We start from the raw sequence: 23,977 nt of genomic DNA on the forward strand, positions 1-23,977 counted from the left end.
AGGGAATTCCAAGATGGAGGAGAGTGTAGCATAGATGGAGAAGATCAGATGAAAACTTTTTGAAGACAGGAGAAGGGGATGAACTAAATTAGAGTTAGAAATTGAAGGATTGGCTAGACAAGTGCCTGTTGGTGAACTAGGCAGAGCCAAAGGAAAGAGAGGCAGATTGTGGGGTAACATGGTGGAAACAGTGTTATAGGAGGAAGAAAATGAGAGGTTAAGAAACAGCAGCTGGTGAGAGGAAAACAATGGAGATATTTTTGGCTAGTGAAGTAGCCAGTTTTAATGGCTTACCTCTACAATACGTGTTTTTTTATTTTCTTTCAAGAAGGTAGTAGTTATACAGATGCAGCAAGGCAAGGAAGAATGGAAGAAGGAACTGAGGGAGGAACAAAGATCTGTAGTTTCTCAGCAGACACAGAAGATGACTAGTGGTAAGTATAAAAAGTAAAAATGATGGTAGTGTGAACAGGTATGAAATTATGGATATTATTGAACCATTAGGGTATGGCACTAAAGACATAAGAACATTAATTTATTTGGGAGCTGAAAATGTGTATGAAGTGATTTGAAAGCTTTGTGATGCACTGGAAAATGATTGAGACTGAAAGATATAAATACAGTAACATCATTATTTTAGGACTTGGGACACCAACTGAAAGAAAATAAGTGTGCAGTTTAGGACTTCATATATAGATGAGCATGTTTTAAAACTGTTTTTATTTCACTTTGTAGTGATCTATATGAAGTTTAAAAAAGTGATAAGAAATGTATGGACCTGCAGTCTGGAAGTGTTGGTAAGAATGGATATTAAGGATGTGAAAATTCAACATTTTCAAATCCAATAATTGTGAATGGTAAGAGAGGATTTCTTAGGTACTGGAGCCACCCAAAAACGTGTTATTTTTGAGAGTATGAAAATCAGTTAGTACAAGACTGTAACAAGGGTGTGATCAATTTGAGGGAGGGAACATGTAACAAAAAACTCTTGTCATTTTATAAAAAATGTAGTATGTGGACACTTCTGGTTTGACTGTCCTGTATTAGAAAAAGAAAGAGTGGATGCAGTGGAAAGCACAGAGGAAAGAAACAGTAGAAAATATTACTACAGAAGATGTTGAAAGAGAAGGTGGTATGGTGATGCATTCGGAGTAATGTTTTAATATGCAGGAAGAGGACAGATTTCAGTTTTAGAAAGTGAAGAGGGAGAAACGGAGACAGTAGAAGAACAAGTACAAGATAGTGAAAAATTAGTTGGTGGGAGACTTTGGGGAAGGATAAGAAAAACCAGATCTGGAAGTAAAACACTTACAGAAAAAGGAAAAGGATGGTGTAGGAATGTTTACCATTTAATGTGAATAGCATTGGAAAGGATAGATATTGATTGGGGATGGTGGAAAATGGTATAAAAAATAAGAATGGATGTCTTTGCTTGCTTGATACGAGATGTAACAAAGAATAAGAAAGGAAAAGCTTAAATGTAGTTTGAGGGGGCAATATTGTTTGGTCGGTAGGAAAGAAGTTCTGAAATAGGAATTCTTATAAAAAAATTAAGAAGTAAAAATTCTATATTTAACAAAAGTAGTACCGGGTAGTGATATGTCATATGAAAGAGAGAAAAATATATAAAATTAATAGATATTTTTGTGTATAGTAATATGGAGAGAAAATCGTTTGAAGAAATTAAATGGGTTAGTAAATATGTCATCAGAGATAGCAAGAGATTTTAACTGTAGCATGAGTAAAACAATTGAAAAATAACACAGGACATTAAGATGTCAAGAGAATTAAAATGTGAAATTTTGAAAGTAGGAAAGAATAGGGAATGGACATATAAAAAGGGAATTTTTAAAACTGAAATTGTTTAGTTTACTGTGAAGACATGAAAGAAATTAGGAAGTACAGATGGCAGAGTTTTCGATCATAGAACAGTATTGGGTAGAATAGGACAACACTGCAAAATGTTAAAGGATGAAAAAATGATAGAGGTTAACTATAGAATTTAAAAAGGAGGACGAAATAGAGAAATATTATGGAAGGACCATATAACAATGAGATTTTATAAAAGAAATGCTTACAATGTTGGGTAATATATAAGCAGAAATATAAAAAAATGTTTAGAAGTAGAAAAAAGGTAAAACATAAAAAAAAAAAATAAATAAAAATGAAGGAATTGTGAGAGAGAGAGAGAACAAGTAAGGTTCAAAGTAAGTGAAATAGAAAAAAATGATATATGAAAAATAATAGCGCAGTGTAAACATGATATTCACAGGCAAATATTTTTTTCTGAAAAAAAAAAAAGAAAAGATGTCCTCCTTTAGAAAAGACGTAAAAATGAGAGGAAGAAAAATGAATGCCATCTCAGATGGCAATGGAGGCACAAGATATGGGGGCAGTATAGTGGTTAGCATTGACACCTCAGAGCAAGAGGTTCTCTGGTTCAATTCTCGACTGAGGTACCTTCTGTGTGGAGTCTGCGTATCTTCCCTGCATTCATGACAGTTTCCTGTGGGTGCTCCGGTTTCTTCCCACATTCCAAAGACATGCATCTGGAGCGTTTCTCCCCTGGACTTAGCTGAAAATGGGTTATGTCCCAGTTGGACTTTCACGGTAAACGCATGTTAAATAAATAGAATTAAAAAATGATGATGATGATGTGGAGGTGGTAGAAAATTTGTAGAGAAAATCTGTGAAAGGAACTGTATGGGCAAGAAGAATGGAAAGTGAAAAGAATATCGGGGGGTGGGGGCTTTTCTTTTTTTTTTTTGTCAGAAAATGATACAACAGTAGAAGTAGAGAAGGTGATAAAATAAGAATGAATCAAGGCCAGGACTGTGTGGCATACATTATGAGTATTAAGAAGTGAATAAAGATCAGAAAGATTTTTTTAAAATAATAAACGGATGGAGGAAGGTATTATGGAAGAAGACATAGTGAGTGGTAAAATTTATATGAAAAGGAATGAAAGAAAAGGTATAAAATATTGGAGGCCTATAACATTAAGGAATGCAGTTTATAAACTATTTATGTAGCTACTGCAGAAAAGGATGTATTGGATTAGGTTGTAAGAGAAGAGATCTGTGGTATGAAAGGAAAAGATGTGAAAGAAATAGACTGATACTGAAAAAAAATAAAGCAAGATTGATGGCCTGTGACATAGCTAAAAACTTGGATAAAGTGAGTCATGAAGCACTGTGGCCGGTTTTTAGAGGCATGTAGTATAGTAGAAAATCAATGTAATAAAGAAATGTTATGAAAAATCATGGGTACAAGTTATGATAAATTGGTGGATGGGGAAAGTAAGTATTGAGAGGAATAAAATAGGGATTCGTAATGAGTATGTGCTTATTTGTGTTAGTAATAAATGCTGTGGTAGACCTGTATGCGTAAAGATGGGAGATGGAAGGAAATATTATATTACCAGTATGTATGACATATGCGGATGATTTAGTACTAATATATAAGTGAAGTTGTAATAATAAGGATTGAAAGCTGTTAAAAGCTGCTTTGCATTTAAAGTGAAGTATAAAGGATTTGGTGAGATAAAAACAATAAATGGAATGTATTTCACAAAAAAGGAAATAATTTTGGGAGTGATATTTTTGAGTATGAACGTGTAATAAGTCAGTGGAGAAAGATGATGAAGCAAATAAAAAGTTTGGTGGAAAAGTTTTTATTTCTGAAAAAGACATGTATGTAGAAAATATATTAGGAAAAATGGCATATGTAGGGGAATTTGTGTGGCTCCCACACAAATGAAAAGATTGAGTTTTTTTTAGCTTAATTTGAGATTCAAGGCTGAACCTGTTAAGAAGTCGAACTTGCAGTATAAAAAAAAAAAAAGAAAAACAGGGAAGGTAGCATGAAATTTAAAAAATCCAGTGGTGCATTTAGCATATATGTATTTATTTTGGGTAATGAGAAAGACAAAAGGTAAAACGTTACATGAGAAATATAACAATGTATGGGGAAAAAAATGGGGTAAAAGAACAAAGGACAGGATAGAAGAAAAAGAATATGAGAATAGAATGAAGTTATGGAAGTTGAAAGTAAATGAAAATGATTGGGGAAAAAGCATGGTATAATACAATTTTAGATTTTTTTTAGTGTTCCTATAGAAGGAATTAAAAGTTAAAAAGGCAATAAAAGAATGAAGAAAACTGTTTGAAAACTTTTATGACGCGAGTTTTTTTTGTGGAGAATTTTATTAGACATGTTTCCAGTGAAAAGGAATATGAAATATAAAGAGATGGAGGAGAGAAAATGTGTTGACTTTAGTGGAAAAGAAACTACAAAGCATTGTATCTGATATTACCTATTTTGTCTGTTCCTCAGTGGTTAGGTATTGAATCCAACCCAGAACTGACTTTGTCCACTCTAGACTTTGATTCCAAAGCTCAGGTTCCATCCCTTATCCAAAATTCCCTCCTGCCCATGTAGTTACCTTAGATCTCATTTGCCACTTGTTTGAAACAGACATGATCTCCACTGCTCAGTCTCAGTGTAGCGAAGTGCAGACCTTTTTAATGATTTTTAAATATCTTTTGGGGTTTTATATTTTTAGCTGTTAACAAGCATTTGTCTTTCTCCTTTACCAGCATTTTGTCTTTAAAGTTGACTTTTGTAAAAGTTAGAGGTATCTCTCTTTGTCAGCATTTCTCTCGTTCATTTAGCTACCTTTCTGTTCGTGGTGTTTTTTTTCCCCCAAAGTGTAGGTTATTACCTCTTTGGATTAGTTAGTGCTCGTATTGTTTTTATTTCATAGTGTAGGTTATTAGCTGTTTGTTGTGCATTTTACAACTTTGGTAGGATTGTTGTAGTGTTTAGTGTTGATTGGAATGATGTTTTGCAGGATGTCCAACAAACCTTCTAGCGTCAAATAAATTTGTGGCCCGCAGCTGTAAGATCCCAAATGTGGATTTGTATTGGAGATGCCCACCTAGACAAACAGTGCTACATCTGCACTGCTTTCAGTCCTTGGGCCATTATGGAGAACACGAACAAGATTGTCCTGAAGGGACTTCTCTCTGTCCCTGTGTGAGATTCATCTTTGCTTCACCTTTCTGCTTGTGGAGATTCTGTCTGTCAAAAAGCCTGCTGAGAGACATAATGGGGAGGACTGGGGATAGACTTGAATCAAAATCTAGTGTGTCCAGTAAGTGATCTCTGGACAGTTTCTCTTCTGTTTCTTTGGCTCCAGTGCCCAAACTTAAGAAATCTACGGATCCAATAATTGTCTGATCCAATACCTTCCACTGTTGGAGCCTAGGTTTTGTCCAGAGCCCATTTCCTCCAGACTGTGTTCCCCTTTCCTACAGGAAAAGATCTTTCACTGGTATTCCAGGTTCCTGTCCATAACCTCATCTCTTTGATCAGTGCAGTCTACCAGAAGTCTGTCCAAAGCTGACCTGATTGTCTTCAACACCTGACGGATACTCTGATTTAGAAGGATCTTGGGGCCAAAGCATCAGTGCTGGATCCATGGGAATGGGATTGACTCTGAAGTTTTCATAGCTGTCACTTCGTCACAGAGCCTTGAATCTAGACAGCTTGGTGCCAACTTTGGCTTCAGAACCTTTCTAGACTGGATATCAGAATCCGTGTCTGGAGCGGACGTTTTGGCTCCATCCTTAGTGCTCTCCACATCTCCCTTGGTTTAGGCATTCAAAGCACTTTTATGGCAAGTGGACTTCTCTGACTCATTCAAGTCCGTACATCCCTTATAGGATGCCCTTTGGTCCTGATCATTCTTTCCCATCAGGACATCCAGCCCGTCAAGCCTCAAGACAGTCAGTCTTCAGGACTCCCATTCTTCTGTGGAGTCTTCTGTGGAGCACCCCACTGTAGAAGTTCCTTGGAAGCATATATACAAGGAGGAGACACATTGACTCCCCTCAGAAGGCACTGACTTTGAAGTGGAGAAATCTCCATTGAGGATGTCTTATTCAGAAACATTGGTGAATTGTTGAGACAAAGGTGGTGGGGTCTTCAGAACCCACACCCAGGAGGAGTGAGTTTTCTTTAGGCTTTCGGAAGTGGCCTGGCTACTATTTGGGTGGTCCTTATGCACATGAGATGGTCGACTTAATCTCAAAGTGGATATGAAAGGAACTGGATTTGTTTGAACCTATCCCATGCAAGCTCGATAAATTAGTGGTATTGCTCCGTGGTAGTTTGCATTTGAGTAATGGTCCCACCATTGATTCCATGGTGGTGGCAGCTGCCATCAGAAAGGAAGTTATCGAAGAAAGCTGTAATTCACTCTCTTAACAGAGAGTCTAGGGCACTGAGCATATTTGGGAAGTGGGTTTATGCATTAGCAACTTTTGCATTGAGGGTGCCGAGCTACCTGGAACATGGCACATTTCCAGAGGGATTTGATGAAGGAACTCTCCAAATTCCTCTCTGGGTCCATTTCTGCACTGGACAAAAAAACTTGCATTTGGCCATCCTTCAGTCCCATTCTAACATCTTGATCTACCTTATTTCCTATAAGATTGCGGACACTTGAGCTGCAAGCACTGGCATTAACATAAGGAGATGTGCTTGGATGCACCGTTGTGACTTTGTGAAGCACTTCAAGGTGTCCTTTGTTAATGCTCCTTATGATGTCTTGACACTCTTTGGGCCTAAAGTTAGAGGTGCTCTCCAGAATTGAGAAAGTCACGGGAAACATTTCATTTGAATACAGTTCTCAACTGTCTTTCTCTAGGAGCCAGAAAGGAGGGAAGAAGCTGTGGCTCTGGAAGTCTCAAGACATTTCTCCTGACACTAATGGAGAGACCCCCCCCCCCCAAAGAGAGGGGGGGATTATGTTGGTGGACATTGCCCCTGTGGCAGAGGTGGCCCACAAAGGAGCGACTTCTAGGGTCCTTTCTGTGAGAGGCCCTACCAGTACTCCAGAATAGTTATCTGTCTACCACACTCTGAAGGCATTTGGAGGAAACGTACCTTTGCACCCTAAGGCCTGGGTGCAGAAGATCATAACCAGAGGCTACTCTATCCACTTTCTGTCTTACCTAATAACTTCAAGAAAGATCACCAAGATGTTCATCGTGTTACACTGCTGCAGTCATTACACTTGGGTTATCCTGACGTCAGGCGGTTCGCCAGTCGGCCTGAGTTCCAAAATCTTGGTCCGGCGTCGGCTGCTATCACCTCCTCCCTGACATCAGTGCGACAGTGGTATATAAGATGCAGCCGACGCCATTTTCTTCAGTCTTTCTTGCCGTGCGGTGCCCGAAGCAAAAGCAGTTTGCAAGTACCGGTCGGCCGTCTCCTGATATTTTCATTCCAAATCCAGAACCAAAGTCTTCTACAAAGCTAAGTACCCCATTGGGGAAACTTTTTCTTGCCTCAGACCGATGTCAGTAAAAGTTAATAACTGTATTTCTTGTGGGAAGCAAATACCTCACAAGGATTTCCATTCCTATTGTATCCCATGCCTAGGCCCTGACCATGACGCCACTGGTTGTCAATTTTGTGCTAGGTTTAACAAGCGCACTATTAAACATTGGTTTGATTTGCCCGACATTATTTTAGTAGAAAATTCAATTATACCATGCCATTGGAACTTCCGACGACCGGAATACACAAAAAGTGCAAAGACAAGGATAGGCATCCGAGGCCCAGAACTGACGATGAAGCCCTCTTCTAGGCCAGTCGCCGGTTCTCCAGTTTTCAGCGAGGCGCCTTCGCAGCCCCTGATGACCGCTTCTGTAGAACCACAAGTCTCCACTGACTCCCACGTGGAGACGGCTGGGCCTTCGGACGCACAAGTTCTTCAGTCTACCGAGACTAACCTTTTATAGGGATCTGGAGTAGCTGAGCAACCCACAGCTACAGAGGGTGTCTTCATACCTACTCAGTTAAGCATTAAACCCTCAGCTAAGTCTAAGCCTCCTTTAAAGTCAAAGAAACAAATACAGCATTCTCCAGAACAGGCCTCCATGCCTAAGAAACAAATGCTCAAAATGGCCGAAGACCTAAACACTCTGATCAGGGGGTCCCATCCCCCTCCTGATAAAAGGCCTAGACAGGATGCAGATTATGACTCATCCGACCAGGTGTCTATCTCTTCTGATTCATCCTCGGACCTAGGATACTCTTTGCCCCCTTATGAGGACTCTGATGCTGAGGAATCAATTCCATCAGCCTCACCACCTGAGGACTACTCTTTGGGGAAACCCTATATACCATGAGGGAGCATTTCCACTGGGAAGGCCAGGATTACTCAGAATCCAAGAAAAGGTTCGGAGACTTCCTTTTATTACCTCAACACAGACCCCTTGCTATTCCGCCAGTGTTACATATTGTGGATGATGTGTATACTGAATCCAGCTTAAATCCTGATTCTTTACTTCCAGCCCCTGTTAAACCTGACGGATATTACAGAGTCTCTGACTCACATAAATTTCTGTATAAAAGCCCTGTAGCTGACCCTGAAACTATTTCTCAGGGACCCAAAGGAGTTAAGGCCTCATCAGCCAAGAATCCAGTTCCCTCTGACAGAGATTCCAGAGCATTAGACAGATGGGGAAAGAAAGTATATACGTCTGCAACTTTAGCAATGAGAGCCTTAAATTGCCAGTTTCACATGCTAAAATATCAGCAATTTTTACCGTCTCAGTTAAAACAAAAAATGCTTCCAGAATCAGATCCTCCTAATTTTAAAGAAATGCAGGATTTATTGCATGCAGCTGAACAAGTGGGAAAGCATCCTTTGCAATGTGGTTTTGATTCTCTACAGGCCTTCTGCAGAGCAGCAGTTACAGGCTCTGTCATTAGAAGACATGCTTGGTTAAAAGAACATACGTTACAAGATCATGTTAAAGCAAAATTATTGGATGCACCTTTGCAGCAGGATGTGTTATTTGGAGTTAAGGCAGAAGAGGTATTAAAGAAAATGGAGGATAAGGCAAAATCTAGCAAACAATGAAGGATTTCTTACAGGTTCAGCCTCCTAGATTTAGCAGAAACTGGCCAACTAAGAATTGGTCCTTTCCAATTACAGACAGACCTCAAAGGGGAAGATACAGACGTCCAAGAGGTAGAGGTCACACACAAGGTCCTTATAGGCCTCGACAATGGGTTACATCAGGCCAGAATGAAGGGGAAGACCGACCCCAACCATATAAAAAGCATCTCCAATTACTTCCCACTACAGCTGCCAAACAAATCTTTCTTGGCAGCCCCCTTGGGAGGAAAACTGGCACTCTTCTACCACAATTGGCAAATGATCACCAAAGACAAATGGGTTCTCAACATTGTATTTCAAAGTTACAGGTTCCACTTTCACACTCTGCCAAGGTTAAAAGGAATCAATGGGCAGAGGCTCAAAAACAAATGACAGCACTCATAGATATGAGAGCTATTCAAAAGATACCATCACAGGAGCAAGGACAAGGATTTTACTCAAGACTCTTTCTGGTACCCAGAAAGGACAAAGCCTGGAGGCCCATTCTGGATCATTCTGAAGCAGTTCGCAAGTGCTGGTCGGCCGACTCCTGAGATTTTCGTGTTCGAATTTCAGATCCGAAGTCTTCATTAAAAGCTAAGTACCCCATTGGGGAAACCTTTTTTCTTGCTCCAGACCGATGTCAGAAAAAGTAAATAATTGTATTTCTTGTGGGAAGCATATACCTCTTAAGGACTTTCATTTTTACTGTATTCCTTGCCTAGGCCCTGACCACGACATTGCTAGTTGTCGGTTTTGTGCTAGATTTAACCAACGCACTATTAAGCGTCGGTACGATTTTGCATTTCATTATTTTTGGCAGAAGATTTAATTAGACGATGCCGTCGGTTAGCCATCCGACTACCGTAATTCACAAGAAACACAAAGAAAAAGTAAAGGACATGCATCCGAGGTCCAAAACCAACGACGAGGCTTCCTCTAATCCAGTCGCCGGTTCTCAGTGAGGCGCCTTCACAGCCCCTGATGCCCACCACTTTGGACCCGCAGGCCACTACAGACTCCCACGTGGAGTCGACTAGGCCGCTGGAAGCTCAAGGTATTGGACCTTTGGAGTCTATTCCCTCAGATGGGTCCGGAGCAGCTGAGCAGGCATCGGCTTCTGAGGGTATTTTCAGACCTACTCAATTATACATTATACTCCAGCTACAAAGGCAAAGACTAAAGCACCTTTAAAGACAAAGAAACAAGTACAACAGCCTCATGGACAGGCCTCCATGCCCAAGAAACAGATGCTCAAAATGGCCGAAGACTTAATTACTTTGATCAGGGGTTCCCATCCCCCTCCTGGTAAAAGGCCTAGGCAAGAGACAGAATATGAATCTTCAGATCAGGTTTCTATTTCATCTGATTCCTCTTCTGATCAGGAATACTTTCTTCCTCCCTATGAGGATTCTGATGCTGAAGAATCTATCCCTTCAGCCTCTCCTCCTGAGGGATTACTGTTTTGGGGAAACCTTGCATACCATGAGGGAGCATTTCCACTGGGAGAGCCAAGATTATTCAGAATCTAAGAAAAGGCTCAGAGACTTCCTTTTACTCAAACAACACAGGCCCCTAGCTATTCCACCTGTGTTAGACATTGTAGATGCATTTTCAGAGTCCAGCCTGACCACTGACCCCTTACCTCCAGCTCCCGTTAAGCCGGTCAGGTGTACTACAGGGTTCCTGACTCTCATAAATTCCTTTTCAAAAACCCTGCTGCTGACCTAGAAACTATCTCTCAGGGTCCCAAAGGGGTCAAGACTTCCTCTGCAAAAAACCCTATCCCCTCTTACAGGTATTCTGGGGCACTGGACAGATGGGGGGAAAAAGATTTGCACTTCTGCTACCTTGGCTATAAGGGCTTTAAATTGTCAGTTTCATATGCTCAAATATCAGCAATATATTATGTCACTGCTTAAACAGAAAATGTTGATAAATTCTGAATGTGCAGAAAACAAAGAAATGCAGGATTTGTTGCATGCAGCTGAACAAGTTGGAAAGCATACTTTGCAATGTGGTTTTGATTCTTTGGAGGCCTCCTGCAAGGCTGCTGTTACGAGTTCTGTCATCAGGAGGAATGTTTGGTTAAAGGAACAAAATCTGCCTGACCATGTCAAAGCAAAATTATTAGATGCTCCATTACAGCATGATACTTTGTTTGGTGTTAAAGCAGAAGAGGTGTTAAAGAAAATGGAGGACAAAGCTAAATCTATGCAGACTGTTAAGGATTTCTTACAGGTACAACCTCCAAGATTTAGCAGACGCTGGCCTACAAAGAATTGTTCTTTTCCAGTGTCGGACAGACCACAAAGGGGCAGATACAGACGCCCAAGAGGCAGATCCCAGCCCCAAGGTTCGTACAGGTCTAAGCAATGGGGTGCTTCTACCTCCAGAAGTGGAGAAGAAAATCACAGCCATACAGGAAACAGTCCCAATGACTTCCCCCTGCTTGCACCAAGCACTTATCTTCTAGCAGCACCTTTAGGGGGAAAACTAGCACTTTTTTCTCAAAATTGGCACAAAATAACCTAGGACAAATGGGTCCTAGACATAGTGTCACAAGGCTACAAGTTTCACTTCCATACCATGCCTGTCTCAGTGGGCAGAGGCAGAAAAACAAATCTTATCCCTCATGGACATGAGGACCATTCAACAAGTACCAGAGCAAGAGCAGGGACAAGGATTTTATTCAAGACTGTTCTTGGTACCCAGAAAGGACAAGACCTGAAGACCAATACTGGACCTATCTATTCTAAACACATACCTGGATATCAACAAAAATCAGAAGTCGACAAAGCAGCTGAACAAAAAATAAATCAAAAAAAACTGCTCAAGGCTGGAAAATACGACCCACAGACTAGCGTAACTTCCACTTTATTCAACGCTTTCATAAAAAACTTCTTCAGAACCAAAAGAAATGTTACATCAAACATTCATTTAAATACTCCACACAATTGAAATTACACTATGTAATTGATTAATTGATTTTAATTGTGTGCAGTATTTAAATGAATGTTTGATGTAACATTTCTTTTGGTTCTGAAGAAGTTTTTTACGAAAGCGTTGAATAAAGTGGAAGTTACGCTAGTCTGTGGTTTCGTATTTTCCAGCCTTGAGCAGTTTTTTTGACATATCTGGATATACCAAAATTCAAAATATTGACTCTACAGCAGCTTCTGCCCATGCTGGGCAAGAAGGCTTGGCTTGAGACTTTAGACCTAAAAGAGGCATACCTGCATGTCCCAATCAGACAAACATGCAGAAGATACCTCAGATTCAAAACTGGGTCAATGCACTACCAATTCTCTGCACTGCCTTTTGGCTTATCTACTGCACCCAGGGTCTTCACAAAGTGCCTGGCACCAGTAATTGCATTCTGCAGACAAAGAGGAATACAAACATATCCTTACTTGGACGACTGCCTCATTCAAGCAGAGAACAAAGACATTCTACTACAGCATCTGGCATTTGTAAAGAGATTTCTAACAGGCCTAGGGTACATAGTCAACGAAAAGAAATCAAAACTAGTACCCTCTCAAGAAAGAATATTCCTGGGTGCAAGCTTAAATACAACTGCCCAGATGGCTTATCTTACGCCAGACAAAGGCAACTGACTACATATTTCAAACTGTTGGCAACAAAGGCCCAGTTATCTGCAAGAAAAATTCTGCAGGCTTTGGGCTTCATGGCATCCTGCATTCTGCTAATTCCATATGCGAGACTGCATATGAGGAAACTTCATTGGTACCTAAAAAGTGTTTGGGCTCAGCATTGCCACAGCCTGGAAGCAATAATTACCCTCATTCCCTGCCTGCAGCAGGAGTTTCGATGGTGGGCGAAGGCTTGTCACCAGAACAAGGGACAGCCATTCACTTTTACCCCCAGCCAGGCAGACATTAACAACTGATGCATCAGATTATGCCTGGGGGGGGGTGGGGGGGGGCACATGGCAGGAGGATGTATTCAAAGCACATGGTCCACAAACCAAATGCATCTGCATATCAATCAAAAAGAGATGTTAGCTGTTCAGAATGCCCTGACAGCCTTCAAGGATCTACTTAATCCGGGACAACTACTGATAGACAGACAACACCACGGTCATGTGATATATAAGCAAGCAGGGAGGCACTCATTCTTACCCCCTTTGCAGACTAGCCATGACTTTGTGGGACACAGCATTGACTTACCATGTACATCTGCAGGCACAATTCCTGCCAGGAAAGATAAATACTCTGGCAGACGAACTAAGCAGAAACTTCATGGATCCCCACGAGTGGAAATTGGACCCACAAGTCTTCAGCATGATAAGAAGGAAATGGGGATGCCCGGATATAGATCTATTTGTCTCTCCTCACAACTGCCAACTAAAAAGATTCTGCACAAGGACTTATCACAGACAAGCATGGAAAGTGGATGCTCTATCTTTCAGCTGGAAAAGCTTAGCAGTATATGCCTTTCCTCCACTGCCTCTCCTCCCCAAGTTACTCCTAAAGGTCAGACAAGAGAAGCCAAAGATGATACTGATTGCCCCAGACTGGCCCTGCCAGTACTGGTATCCAATCCTAAGGAACTTGTCTCAATGCCCGGCTTGGACCTTGCCTCAAATACCTCATCTACTGTTCCAACAAAATAAACAGATCTTGCACAGCCAACTCAAGACCTTAAATCTGGCAGCATGGCGGATAATGTAGTCATCCAAAATGCACCTCTCACTAAAGTTGTGATGGATGTCATTTTGGAGGCCAGAAGGCCTAGTACCAGAAAATCTTACGCTGGAAAATGAAGAGATTCTGTGCCTGGAACCAGGCACAAGGAATTGACACAGCTGTACCAAATATTCCTCAGATTTTGCAAAACTTAACTGAGATGCTGGACAAAGGCCTATCATGGCCTGAAGCTCAATGCCAAAAAGTATATTGTCATCCCCTTTGGTAAAAACTATGTCCTCATGAACTACCACATAGCTGGTAGTAGTCTACTTAATGCCGAAAATGTGATGACACCTTGGGACACAGGTGGACCGTAGTCTCTCCTTTGATAATCACATCACCACAGTGGTCAGGAAATCCTTCTACGTGGCTCATCTCATCACAAAAGGATTCTCATCCAGAAAAAGAGGTCATTGTTCCCCTCTACTCATCACTCATTAGACCCATTATAGAGTACAATGCCCCTTTTGGTATGTACCTCACAAGACATCTACAATAACTGGAAAGACCACAGAAATACCTCACAAAGAGGATTACTGGCCTCAAACAGATGCCCTATGCAGACCGTCTCAAAAAACTACAGCTTTACTCCATCGCATATCGCCTACTCAGGGGCGATCTCTGCCTAACATACAAAGCTATGTCAAACCCAGAGCTGTTGGACATGCTCCACTTAAAGAAATCCCAATCCCTCCGAGCTACATGCTCTAGGAACATAAACCTTGTCACCACAATAAACAGAACATGCCGGAGGGATATATTCCTGTCCCAGGACTTCCCATACTCTGGAACAGACTACCTATCTATGTCAAACAGAGCTCCTCATTAGCACTGTTCAAGAAAAATCTTGATTGGATGGGAAATTCACCCCAGGGATCACTTCGGTGGCTCTGCACGACAGGAGCACAGGAAAATAAATTTCTAGGGTGACGAAAGCCAGGGTACATTTTTTGGCTAGGCTTGTATGGGCCCTAGGGACGATAGCCTAGTACCTACCTATGAACCTTTTCATCAATTAAAATTCATGCCTCTGCCATTTCGGCTCATTACAATACAGAGCCACCAATCTTTTCTAATCCTTTGTTAAGGCAGTACCTCAGAGGTGCCAAAAACTTAAGGCCTCCAAGGAGATCACTAATACCTGCATGGGACCTCCGTTATATTTTGGAAAAACTCACCCTGCCTCCTTTTGAGCCAGCTGCTACAGCTGATATAAAATTTTTATCTTGGAAAACAGCTCTGCTCCTAGCAATAACCTCTGTAAGACGAGTTTCAGAGCTACAAGCACTCATGGCTGTGGAACCTTTTATCATTTTTTATCCAGACAGGGTTTCTCTGAGGACAAACCCAACATTTATGCTTAAGGTAGTGTCCAGTGTGACCCTTAACCAAACTGTTAATCTGCCTACGTTTTATCCAAACCCACAGAATAAGGGGGAGAGAATTCTGCATTCTTTGGACATACACAGACAGCTACGCTTCTACTTGAACAGAACCAAAGCTTTCAGAAAGACTGAGCATCTACTAGTGGCATGTGCTGCAGGATCACAAGGAAAGGATATCTCTAAGCAGACTATTTCAAAGTGGATAGGCCACTGCATTCGTTTCTTCTATTCACAACATGGCAAGCCAGTGCCTAAGGGCATTAGGCCACATTCAACCAGAGAAGCAGCCACTTAAGCAGCCTTCCTCAGGGGAGTACCAACCAAAGACATTTTAGAGGCTGCTACCTGGAGTTCAATGTACACCTTTACAAAGCACTATAATTTACCACTCTACTCTAAATCTAGGGCAGGCTTTGTCACTGCAGTTTTGCAGGGCGTCATAGCCGCTCCTAATGCTATTTAGCTCCAGCCTCCCAACCATAGCTTTGGGATTCATCCCAAGTGTAATGACTGCAACAGTGAAACACGAAGAACATAGTACAGTTGTGTACACTTACCATAAATGTAGATGTTCGAGTGTATTCACTGTTGCAGTTCAGGTTACCCACCCACCATCCCCCTTATCTTTGCTGGACCTTATCTGCACTTCTCTAATCTATACAACCTTTGTGGTGTATTTGCTTGTAGATGAAGGTATAATGTATATTTTGATGCATGCATGTTTTATTGGCATATGTTTAGCCTACCCTTTTGGGGGCACCTGACATCTGGGGCAAGAAAAACTGAAGAAAATGGCTTCGGCTGAATCTTTTATACCCCTGGCGCCCTGATGTCAGGGAAGAGGCGAAAGTAACCAACTCCGGACCTAGACTTTGGAATTCAGGCCGACTGAGGGTAGCCTGCCAGCAGGATAACCCAAGTGTAATGAGTGCAACAGTGAATACACTCGAACATCTACATTTATGGTAAGTGTACACAACTGTACTTTTTCTGAGTTGCCCATACCTTACTTGGATAGTGGGAGGTTTCTCTGTTCTCCTGTGAGAGAGGGAGCTTTGAGCAGCCATCTGTCCCTGGAGGAGTGGTTCCAGCCCAGACGTTAGTAGTTTATAGGCCATTTTGGGCTAATTTCTCTTTCATTTCCCTGCTGTAAATACTGCATTTGCACGTCCGGGCAGCGCCAGTTAGCTAGGGCTAAATTTATCCCGGCTCCACCAAGTCTCCTCTTCAGTTTTTCCCTTGAAAGTAGTCTAACTCTCAGCCTAAGCACTTAAAAAGCATCCTACAGTCCAGCACTTGCTCAGACCTAATAGCAATCACTAATATACCCCGACACTTGATTGCCGAGCAGGGCAAGGCTCATTATTCACCCCTCACCAACCAAGCGACTAAGCAGCTCACCCTACTATTCAGGCGTGACCAAAGGGCAATTTCAGGTATGCTCTCCAGTCCAGCTGATGAACCTGGGTATCCTGAGGCAATGTTGCAACTGCCTCATGTACACAGACAACCCTCTCCTCCTACCACAAAACATTAACATATGTGAGAGATGCAATTATATAGCTAAATTGGAGGCTAAGCTCTTTCCACCCAAGACTGGAACAGGCAGTCATGAGGAAAAGGTTCACACTTGCACCACACATCCAGCCTCACATAGACATACTAAACCAGAAGTGACAAAAAATACACATAAGTACACAAAATCATACTCTGAGGCTCTAAATAATAACCTGCAAAAGCATCACAGACCTCCAAAGCAGACACCCAAAAAAACCTGCACCTCCTGTCACAAACCAGACAACACACAAAACACAAAATCAGTGTGCCGCACAATCACAGCCCTTAAGGCGAAATAACATACCTAACACGCTAGTAGTAGGCGACTCTATAGTCGGGCACACTGACGTCCCACTCACTAGGCTGGACAAGGAGAAGGTTACTGTTAGCTGCCTTATGGGAGCCAGAATCCACCACATAACACAAGCACTCAGGTCACTCCAGAACAAGTACAAATATGACTCTGTCATTGTTCATGTTGGTGTGAATGACCTGAGACGTATCTCCCTGGACTTCATGAAAAGAGACATGGAAGAGCTCTCTGATCATATAGCCCAGGCGGGTATGTCCCTGACCCTGAGTAGCATCCTGCCCTCACCAAGAATGATACCGCAGTATAAAGAAAAAATGATCAATTTCAACAATTGGCTAAGCTTCTGGTGTCATTCAAAGGGGCTCCAGTGTCTGTCAGCCTGGAAAGACATGCTCGACAAGCCTCGTTGCTTCGCAAGAGACTGCTTGCACCTGTCACCCCTAGGCTTTCGAATACTGGCCAAGGCTCTTGCTGCCCCCATAGTTCCTTTTTTAGGCAAGGCTCAAAAGTCAAACCCACCTCCGTAAACAGCACAAATAAAAAATGAGGGTTATGCTACTCAACGCCAGGAGTTTAAATCTCAAAATGCACGTGCTCGAAGCACTCCTCAGTATTGAGAATGTCGACATCTGTGCAGTAATTGAATCCTGGTTCAAGGCTCCACAGAGCACCCCAGTACTATCGGGCTACAACTCATACCACACATTTCGGCCACAGAACATGGACCAAAACACAAAAGGAGGGGGTGTATCCATATTCATCAAGGATACCTACACCTCCAGGTTAGTGGTGCAGCATGTTACCTCCGAGATCATCCATGTGCAACTAACATCAGGCAAATCTGCAATGCAAATTGTGGCCTGCTACAGATCACCCTCCATGACACTGGAAAATATGAAGGTCCTACCGAACACCCTGATATTGGGTGATTTCAATTACCCTACCGTTAACTGGGAAAACTACTCAAGTACAAACTCCCAGGTCCAGCACTTCCTGGAATTTATCAACTCATATGCCCTGGATCAGCTGGTAAACTCCCCCTACCAGAGGTGAAAACATATTGGACCTGGACATCACCAACATGGACGACAGGTGTTCCACACTGGAGGTCAACCTGTCACTGGTTAGATCAGGCTATAAACTAATCACTCTTGATGTCCACACCACACCGCCACCTCCAACCAAGAAAACCACAGTGAAAAACTTTTCTGTAGCAAACTTCACCTTACTTAAGACAGAGGTGGTAAGTTTCACAGCCCCCATGCTAAAGGATAACATGTCCAAGATGCAGAAACCTTTACAAATGCACTCTATGAACACCTACAAGGATGCATGGATCGTGCCATCCCTAGCAAAACAAAGACTCACTCCCCTAAGAAAAGGAAACCAGTCTGGTGGACCCCTGCCATAAACAGGCTATACAGTAGAAGGAGGAAACTAGTTAAAAAAAAAAAAAAAACGCAAATCCCAAGAAGGAATGACATCCCTGATCAGTATCAGTAAGAAACTAAGGTCCCTCATAAAATCCTCCAAGGCTAACTTTGAAAGAAAAATAGCCAAGGATTCGAAAGATAACCACAAAGCCTTCTTTAGCTATGTCAAGAATCTAAGTGGCGACTCGCAGGTATGCTCTGAGCTAGTGCAAAATAGCACAAAATATACTGAACCCACTGATATTGCAATCATCTTGGCAGATAGATTCAGTGCAAACTTCACCCCCCTCTCACCCCCAAAAGGGCCTACAACAATACTGGAAAAGTGTAGTGTCCCGGAAATCACAGACACACAGGTGAAAACAGCCCTTTCAAAAGCCAAAAGAGCAGCGTCAATGGGGCCAGATGGTGTCCCAGGCTGCGTCTTGCACGAACTATAGAACGAACTAACCCCCCACCTAAACACACTGTTCAACGTCAGCCTATGTGCCCATAGAATGGCACACAGCAACGGTTATTCCACTCCACAAAGGAGGGGCCACAACTGATTCTGGTAACTCTCACCCCATAAGCCTGATTAGCCTGGTCTGCAAGGCTATGGAGCGCATCATCATGGAACTCATTAACAAAGACATTGGGAACCTCCAAACACTTGACCCGACCCAGTTCGGCTTTGTTAAGGGTAGATCATGCCTACTAAACTTGGTTGACTTCTTCGAGACAGTCACCAAGGCCATAGATGAGGGGAAGGTAGTTCTCACAGGTTACCTTGACCTCGCCAAGGCTTTTGACACCATTCCCCACTCGGGAATTATTGAAAAACTCACTAGCCTGAACATAAACCCCTATATCATGAGAACTCACACGATAAGAATAGCGGGCTCCAGGTCCGACTCTAAACCGGTCACAAGTGGTGTCCCACAAGGCTCGGTCCTGGGACCCCTACTGTTCAGCATATACTTCTCAGAAGTACAGGCAAACACAGGAAGACTATGAATAACCAAGTCCGCCGATGACTGCAAACTGGGAGCCATAATAGACTCTCCGGCTGACACGGACATTCTCCAAAAGGGCCTTACTGAGACGGACACCTGGTGTCAAAGTCATGGTCTCAATCTAAATGCCAAAAAATGCATAGTCATCCCGTTTGGGAAAAACAAAACACCCATGATTTACCACATAGGTGGCAGCCCCCTTAATACAGAAGAGGTAATAAGAGATCTGGGGACCCAGGTAGATAGTAATCTCTTCTTTGACAATCATATTGCTAAAGTAGTTAGGAAATCCTTCTGTGTGGCCCATCTAATTTCTAAAGAGTTTGCATCTAGAAATAGAGGTTATAGAGCCCCTCTACTTGTCACTCATCAGACCCATCATAGAGTACAATGCCCCATTTGGGATGTACCTCACAAGATACTTCCAACAGCTGGAAAGACCACAAAAGTACCTCACCAAGAGAATTACTGGCCTCAAACATATGTCCTATGCAGCCCGACTGGAAAAACTCCAGCTGTACTCAGTCGCATATCGCTTAACTCAGAGGTGATCTCTGCCTGACTTACAAAGCCATGTCCAACTCAGAATTGATGGACATGCTCCACCTAAAGAAATCCAGGTCACTGCGAGCCACTTGCTCTAGTGAGCTAAACCTCACCACAACCGTAAATAGAACATGCTGGAGGGATAGATTCCTGCCACAGAGACTCCCATGCTTTGGAACAAAATTCCTAACTACATTAGGCAGAGCCCCTCACTAACACTCTTCAAGAGAAACCTTGACTTAGTGGATGAGTAACAGAAAATACACCCCTAGGATCACTTCATTGGCTCTTTTTGACAGAGGCTCAGTTAATTAATCATTGGGGCGGCAAAAGCTGACACACTCTGGCTAGCCTTATAAATGCCCTCGGGCAGATAGCCTAGTACCTACCTATGAACCTATAAAAGTGTACATTGTACTGTAAAACAGTTATTGTCAGTTACTGTAATTATTTCAGAGTTTCTGCAGAAAGCCTTGCCAAGGAAGGTTACAGTCATCATCATCATTGCCCCATTTTGGCCCTGACAGGTGCAGTTTCCTTTCCTCTGGCCTCATCTGATATACCTTCCTTTAGGTACTTTAGCCTAATCCAAATCTTCTCTGTCACCAGTTCGTACTGCCTTACCAAGACATTCAAGCCCTTGGGCAGATCACCTGGTTTCTCCACTTCCAGTGATGGCTAGACAACCCATGCTGTCCCCCGAGGTGATTCATAGTCTTTCCTCCTCACAGAGACCTTCTACCAGAAAGATTTCCAAAAGCAGGTGGAAAAAGTTTTCAGTATGGGCTTTTAAAAGAAATGTAGAACCATTTATGGCTCCTCTCCCAGCTATTTTTGATTTCTCCTTGTTCATGACTGGACCAGTTACTCTTCTGTTAAAGTTCAGTTAGTGGCCATTTCAATTTTTCATGTAGGATATAATCCATCTGTTGCCTTCCTTAAACTATCCAAGGCATTCCTTAGGGGTAGCCTTCCTTATCAAACTTCTTCTTAAGGACCCCTGCTCCCCCTTGGAAATATCACCATTCTCTTACAAGCTTTTGAGTTAAACCTCTTGAACTTGCAGCTAAGATTGACCATAAATTTCTAGCTTGGAAAATTTTGTTTCTGGTGAAAGTTACTGTAGCTCAGAGTGTATCAGAATTACGCACTCCACTTTCTCATTTTTCATAAAGATAGTGACCCTGAATCTAATCCACCTTTTATTCCAAAGGTAGCTACAGAAACTTTGCTTAATCAGTCTATCATTCTTCCAGTCTTCTTGCCAAATTTTACCAGTAAAGTAGAGTGCATGCTGTACTTTTTGGATGTGTATTGCTGACTCCACTTTTACTCACTGTATAGAGAAAATTAGAAAATCTAGTCAGCTGCTTGTTTCCTTTTCTACAGCCAAACAGACAAGGAGTTTCTAAAGCGATTGTGTCCAGATGGTTGTCTGACTGTGTTTCTGTGTATGGAGAGCAAAGGCACTGATCTTATCCAAACCTCTCTATATTCATTCAGCTTCATCTGTGATTACTACTGCTGCTCTCTTTTAAAGAGTATCCCTTGTTGACATTTGTGCTGCAGCCACTTGATCCAGTGTTCAAACCTTTATTTCTCATTATAAATTGGACTTGCAGTCCAGAAACAGGGCTGATTTTGGTCCAGCTGTCCTCTGGAATATCTTTTATTAAGACCTCACAAGAGTTTCATTAGCTGGGGACTCTGTCGCAACCATTAAGGAACGGATGGAAGAGACATCTGATGCTAAATTTATGTACTTACCATAACGTTAGATCCGAGTCATCGGTTTCTGTCCTTCGTCATCTCCCCCCACCCCTCCCCTTCCGTTGTTTCCTGGTCCCTGGTACGACCATACTGATTTTTTTTTACCTGACCTTGGACGTATGCTGTTCAGGCTCCACCTCAGATAATGAGTTGACGTTTTATAAACTTGATTTGTCCTTGAGTAGGGGGTTCTTTGTCCATTAGATAAAGTTTGGGTGAACTCTATTTGAGATAATTACTTTGGCCGGAGGGGATTGTGGGTAAGGGGAGGAGCCTGAGCTTTGAATCCAAAGTCTAGTGTGTCCAACGTCTGATCTGAATACCCGACTGTTGAAGGACAAAAGCAGACAACTCAGCTGTACTGTTATGGGTAAGTACATAACTTTCATTTATTGTTGTTGCAAAAAGAATAAATGTTGGGAAGAGTTTAAAACTGAATATTAATAGAAATTTAAATGTAGAAATTCAGGAGCATTGTATAGGAAGTATGATAAAGAAACAGTTAAATGAGATGAAGTACTGTTTGCAACAATATGAGTGCTGTGGAAAAAGATGAGAGAATTTTGTTGTGTATCAAGAAAATGGAAGATGATGCATTTGCTCAAGCAAGAAGAAAGGGTGGGGGATAGAGGGTAAATTATAAAAGAAAGAAAAAAAGAAATAGAATTAAGCATTTTGTATTGATCAGTTGTGTATAATTTTAAGTATGAATGTAAAAAAATTAGTGTAAATAATTGATCTAAAGTTTTATATGGTATGTAGTGAATTTAAATTCTAGTGAAGGACTCCTACTTTTTTGATTAGTGCCGTGGGATCTTTTCCATACACCTGTGCAGATAGAAGGAAGGTACACTCCGGAGTGCAGAAACCTCCCTAATGCTGCACTGCAGTGAGAGTATTGGAAAACTAATCTAATTACCTAGTGTAGCAACAGAACCCACAAACTACACCAAAAGCTAGTGAGCTACCTGTTGAGCCACTGAGGCTGCTCATCAGTTTATCCATTTGTGGAAACTTTTAGTTTTGGTATCAGATGTTCATTCTTAGTTCTTAATTTGAAGGAAGTGTTTTTGCTAATTTGACTAGGTGCCAGTTGGTTGGCTCATGGACTAGTAGTACCGGTCTAGGTTGCTTGAGATGCCATTGTGTATGGCAGCAACTGAGCTCATTTAAGGAGCATGCATCTGAGGAAAAAAAAGTGCTGAATTTTGGTGGCTGGAGAGGATGAGTCCAGAGTTTTACCCATTTAGGAAAGTGGTTTTGTGCATATGTCTGTTTAAGGACATACCTCTCTGGAAGTGGAGAGTTTGTTAAATCTCTGCTTTACTTAGTACATTATTTCATTGATTTTTGAGAGTAATATTTAATTTGTTTTTCAATACTAATATCTACATTTTTGTCAGTTTCACACTATATATGGCAGGTAGTAGAACATTTATAAGGCTACCTCTTGTTTTGTTTTATAAATTTGTTAAGGTGATTGTTTTGACTTTTAGTAGTTCAGCAGAAGTTCCAGGTGAGTATCCCCCTCTTCTGATGTTTTTAACTTTTAAATCTAGAAACCATGGATCAGTATAGAAAGGATGTAATATTGTACTGTGCTGTTTTAGTAAATAACACTTTTTACATTGTTTGGTTTTCTTCCTGTGATAGAGTATTAATTATTGTTTTTGGTATGTTGAATTGTTCTTTTGATGGCAAATGAGTGTTAACCATTTAGTGGTAATCATGTAGTGCATTACTTGTGGTCATTTTCTTATCTAAGAAGGTTGCTTTCAGTTTAACATTCTTCTCTCATTTTCTGGTGTGGTTGTTTCAAGTTTTAAACAGGGGTAGCTTTGTTCCTAAAATGCATTGTTCTGTCTTCAGCTCATAGGGAAAAAGACTGTTAAACTTTGGGTGCCCGATGATGAAGTCTCACCAGAAACACTTGTTAAGGTAAGACATTTCATGCGATTTTTTTTCTTGGAGATAACATTGTAGTTTTCATATGGTGCACATGCAACTGTATAGTCAGGATCTGAATATTTTTGTTTTCTTTGTGACTTATTCCTTTGTGTCTGCCAGACATCAAGCTTCTCCCATCAGTCTTAGGTCTGTTCATTTCCCATATCAGGAACCTAACAGAAGGGCTATCATCCAGGTGTCATTGAAGTGGCTTCTGCCCAAGCTGGATTCCCAGTAGTGAATTCATTTTGAAGGGAGTAATATTGCCCTTGGTGGTTGATGAGAACACCCCTTCTTCGCAGGGTGTTCTACACCCTCCCCATGAGTGTGTGCACTTTCATGAAGGTTGGTGTCAACAGTTTT

General features: G+C 41.7%; 1 protein-coding gene across 2 annotated transcripts in view; it reads left to right on the forward strand.

Annotated features, from left to right (window-relative positions):
* The window catches only part of PDS5B (PDS5 cohesin associated factor B), a 3,703,643-nt gene that overhangs the window by 2,271,578 nt on the left and 1,408,088 nt on the right, over positions 1-23,977 (forward strand). For both annotated transcript variants that reach the window (XM_044073218.1, XM_044073219.1), the window contains exon 22: positions 23,537-23,605. In XM_044073218.1, the coding sequence (XP_043929153.1) occupies positions 23,537-23,605 (69 nt within the window). The remainder of the gene's footprint in view (positions 1-23,536; positions 23,606-23,977) is intronic.

Source organism: Protopterus annectens, chromosome 5.part1 (assembly GCF_019279795.1).
Source record: "Protopterus annectens isolate FY-2018-M chromosome 5.part1, PAN1.0, whole genome shotgun sequence".
In the NCBI taxonomy this organism is placed as follows: Eukaryota; Metazoa; Chordata; order Ceratodontiformes; family Protopteridae; genus Protopterus; species Protopterus annectens.